General features: G+C 50.8%; 1 protein-coding gene across 1 annotated transcript; it reads right to left on the minus strand.

Annotated features, from left to right (window-relative positions):
- Positions 1 to 206: 206 nt before the first annotated feature.
- LOC311141473 (uncharacterized protein) lies at positions 207 to 4,016 on the minus strand (the record flags this gene model as incomplete). The annotated part of the gene is made up of 5 exons (XM_084176814.1): positions 207 to 770; positions 927 to 1,662; positions 1,850 to 1,974; positions 2,082 to 2,281; positions 3,230 to 4,016. The coding sequence occupies 5 exons, from the start codon at positions 4,014 to 4,016 to the stop codon at positions 207 to 209; spliced, it is 2,412 nt and encodes an 803-aa protein (XP_084032940.1).
- Between the last annotated feature and the right edge of the window lie 490 nt (positions 4,017 to 4,506).

The raw sequence follows: 4,506 nt of genomic DNA on the forward strand, positions 1-4,506 counted from the left end.
CATTAGAAGAAGCATCAGGGTTGAGTACCCATGGATTAGTAACTATAGAAACACTATTGCTTTGTTTGTTTACTTTGTCTCCTACTCTGGCCTCCCTTTACAAAGGCTGCTCAGGTCTTCAGTAGCATCACCCCCCCCCCTCCATCCCTCCCCGATAGTTATTTGGGGTCTCTCTCCTCTTGGCTCATACACAGCGCATTAGTGATTCACTTCTTGGCTTTCTCTTTGACCTCAGCGCTGGAGGACTTCTCTGCCTTCCCTCCCTCCTTCGTATCCTTTGCCTCTTTACTGTCGGACGCTTTAGAGGCCTCCTGCTTGTTCTCTTTCTTATCCGTCTTCTTATCCTCCTTTACCTCCTCTTTGGGCTCTGCTTTCTTCTCCTCTTTCTTGCTCTCTGTTTTCTCTGGTGATTCTTTGGGAGCAGGCTTCACCTCTGCCTGAGGTTTTTCATCTATTTTGGACGGGGCCTGTTTCTCCTCTTCCTTCTTAGCAGGGGTGGGGCTCTCCTTGGCGGGGGTGGGCTTCTCCTCTGCAGGCTTGGCTGGGGTGGCGGCAGGGGGGGCAGGTGATGGGGTCTCAGTCTTCGTGGGGGTCTCCTCTGGCTTGCTCTCCTTCTTGGGGTCTGGTTTGTCTGTCTTCTCCTCAGCCTTCTCCTCTTTAGGCTGGCTCTCACTCTTCTCCTTCTCCTCTTTAGGCTGGCTCTCACTCTTCTCCTTCTCCGTGGGTTCTGGCTCCTCTTTCTTCTCCTCCTTTACAGGCTGGGGTTGTTCCTTCTCTTTCTTCTCCTCCATTACAGGCTGGGGTTGTTCCTTCTCTTTCTTCTCCTCCTTTACAGGCTGGGGTTGTTCCTTCTCTTTCTTCTCCTCCTTTACAGGCTGGGGTTGTTCCTTCTCTTTCTTCTCCTCCTTTACAGGCTGGGGTTGTTCCTTCTCTTTCTTCTCCTCCTTGGCTGGTTTGTCTTCTGCAGGGGGCTTGGCTTTCTCCTGGATGGGGGACTTGGGTTCAGGAGATTTGGGGAGGGGGGACTTGGAAGGGGACTTAGACTCTGGGGATTTGCTGGGGGGAGATTTAGATGGTGATTTCACGTCCAGAGATTTGGGCTGGGGAGATTTCTCTGTGGGAGATTTGGGGGCGGGAGACTTGGTGGGTGATTTGGGGAGGGGAGATTTGGCTGGGGGTGATTTGGATTCAGGGGATTTGACGGCGGGAGATTTGGCCTGGGGGGTTTTGGGGGGAGACTTAGATTGGGGAGAAGCAGCCTCCTCAGGTGACTTAGACTTCTCTTCCTCTTTCTCCTCACCTGCCTCCTCTTCCCCCTTATCCTCAGATCCTTCCCCCTTATCCTCAGATCCTTCCTCTTCCTCCTTCTTATCAACCTCTTCCTCATCTCCTCCCTTATCCTCAGCTCCATCCCCCTCTCCCTCTTCTACCTCAGCTTTGGTCTCATCCTCTTCCTCGTCCTTTACTTCCTCTTCCTTCTCTTCTCCCTTCTCCTCTTCCTCTCCTTCCTCTGTCACCTCAGTGACCTGTGTCTCATCCGTCTGTTCCTCCAGTATGACTGTGTCTGAGAGCTCCTCCCCCTTCAGCTTCAGGTGGACGGAGGAGTAGGAGTACAGGCTTGGCCCAGATATGAACCGAGTCTCCTCCCCTTCCAGCAATTTCCTGTTTAGGGGAAGAACATGGGAAGTGCAGTCTGAGTTGGGTGTGTCAATACAGTCTCCTGTTTAAAAACATATCAGCGATAATTGTTTTTCCAAGATCAAGGTTATTCAGAGCCAGTCTGAGTCTGCATAATAGCAATTTTTATTTTTTTACACCCTTAACCTCTCCCCCTTAACCCCTGACCCACCTGTAGGCTGCTATCTCTATGTCCAGAGCCATCTTGACGTTCAGCAGCTCCTGATATTCTCTCAGCTGACTGGCCATCTCCCACTTAGTACTCTTCAGTTCACCGTCCAGCTGATGGATGGTCTCCTACACACACACACACACACACACACACACGTTGGTGAGCAATGTGTGTCAGAATGAAGGAGAAAGAGAAAAGCCAGACAGACGGTCAGACAGGCAGAGGAGTGTACCTGTAGTGAGTGGATATCTCCATAGTGTCTGTCCTCACTCTCCATGCGTTGTCTCTCCAGAGAGTCCTTGGTTCCTCTGAGGGTCTCCAGTTCGATGGTGCGACTCTGCAGCTGCCGTCTGTACTCTGCTATCTCCTCCTGGGCACCGCGGATTGCATCCGTGTTAGAGTGAGCTGCATCCGCCAACCGCTCCATACGCACTTCAGGAGGTGGGGGGACAGGGTCAGAGACAGGGTGTTAGCGGTCATAGGGGCTATAACCCAAAACTATAAAATAGTGACCTGTCCTAGGACTGGCCAGGTGCCTGAATGCTTTTCTGTATTGAGCTTTAGAAAAAGGTCAGTCATTGAGAACACACATCCTCTCCTCCAGGAAGGAATGACCTTGACAGTGTCTGTCTGAGGTCTGACTTGGATACATGACACTGAACAACATACTGATGAAAATCTTGGCAAGAGAAACTTCCAAGGACTCTCAAATGTGCCATCAGTATTTTTAGGGACCTAATACTGCTGACTCAGTTGCCTGCAGCGGGAATGCATGATGAACAGAAATAAGACTTTCCAAACAGGACTGTAGGCAACAGACTGCAGGCAGACAGATATTAAAAGACTTGAGTTTACACCAGACAGAACACTTTCTCCTCTCCATAAAATAAACCACTGGGCTATTTCAACACATTATGCACATCCAATACTTTTTCCAAATGCAATCAGCCTATAATTGCATATCTATGGCGTTTAATTCGAAAGTACCCTTGTGTCACACAAGGATGTAAATGTGAATGTGTCATTATAGTCATTGTTACGCACTCCTAGGATGCTGTTTAGGCATGTTTAGCTGAATATATAGCCTAGAGAGTCTAAAGCAGTTTGCTTCTAATGGTGACCTTACAAGGCATCAATGTCCCAAATGGGATTGAAAATATCCTATATGCACCACTATGTACCACTAGCCTATTTGATTGTAAAACCAAAGAGCTCCATCTTTACCCAAATCCTCCCAAGTTCAGCACAATGGACAGCGAACTAGGCTGCGTCACCGCACCGCCACACCAGAGCCCTATAAAACTGGCATTCTCACCGACCACTCTCTCCGTAAAAACAGGTGGGTATTAAGGTAGATTGATATAAAGTTGCGCCTCTCACCTTTGAACCATCCATCCACCTGCATTGCGCTCTTGGTCGCGTGGCCATCCAGCTGAGCGCGGATCTCCCGCAGCGCGCTCGTGACGTCAGCCTTGATCGTGTCTCGAGGCTCAAAGCTCACCTGTGCACGCTGGATCTGTGCGAGCATCTCGGCCACCTCCTCCTCGTGGTTCTTCTTCAGGAACGCGGCTTCTTCCTGCAGCGCGCACAGCTTCTTGTCCAGCTCCAGCCGCGTGAGGCCAGACTCGTCCACATACTTGTTCATGACGCGTGCTGCGGCCTCCAGCTCCTCCCGGCTGCGTGTCTCGTCCTCGAGCCTGGTCCGCACATGCTGGATGTCCTCTTCAAGGTGGTCTTGCTCCAAGAGTGTGCGTGCCTTCTCCCCGGTCAACTGCTGGACCAGAACCCTCAGGTCCCCCAGCTCGCGCTCATAGTGCTCTCCCACGGTAGCGCGCCCCGTCTGGCTCTGTCGCAGCGCAGCCGCTTCCTGCTCCAGATTCGAGTTAATCAGCTCGAGGTTCCGCACCTTGTCGATGTAACCGGCGAACCGGTCGTTGAGTGTCTGCAGAATCTCCTTCTCGTTCCTCCGAGTCATGTCGCCGTTAAAGATCTCCAAGCTGTTGGCAGAGGCTGCCTGGCTGTAGCCCGGGCGGCGGCGCTGGGAGTTCGTCCAGGGCTGGGAGTGGTAGCCGGAGGAGGAGAGGGAAGCGGCGGGCCGGGCAGAGTGGCCCTGTGGTGGCCTGCGATAGGAGCCGTGGCCGTAGAGGTGGTCCAGTGGGTAGCTCATCTCTAAGCCGGATGCAGACTGCGGCAGGGTGGAGAGGGATGAGCTTTTTATACCGCGGGAGGAGAAACTCACAACTCAGCACGGACAATCTCTCTCTTTAAAGAGACATCTTCGCTATCGTCATCACCACTCCTTTCTTATCACACAGACGAACTACAGAAACACCATGATACAGCGCATGATAGGATTCTTGAATTTTCACCCAAATGTCCAATTGTATTATATTATTTACTCATGATTTCTGAGTGCCCACAATGCATCAATAGGATTCTGTGCCATGTTCGTTACAGTAGACCTAGGCCTATAGGCGTCAACTTTTTGAAACATAACTATGTCCACAATACCATGTTCACCAGAAGAAAAGTATATAGCTAATATAAACTGGGTTTCAATTATATTGTTGTGTTTGGACTAGTTGAACGTTTAATGTGCAGCTCTTCATTCTCTTTGTCAGTGCTGTGAATACATGACAGTGAAAGTGTGTGTGGTT

Source organism: Coregonus lavaretus (genome assembly GCF_964263955.1).
Source record: "Coregonus lavaretus genome assembly, chromosome: 14".
Taxonomy (NCBI): Eukaryota; Metazoa; Chordata; class Actinopteri; order Salmoniformes; family Salmonidae; genus Coregonus; species Coregonus lavaretus.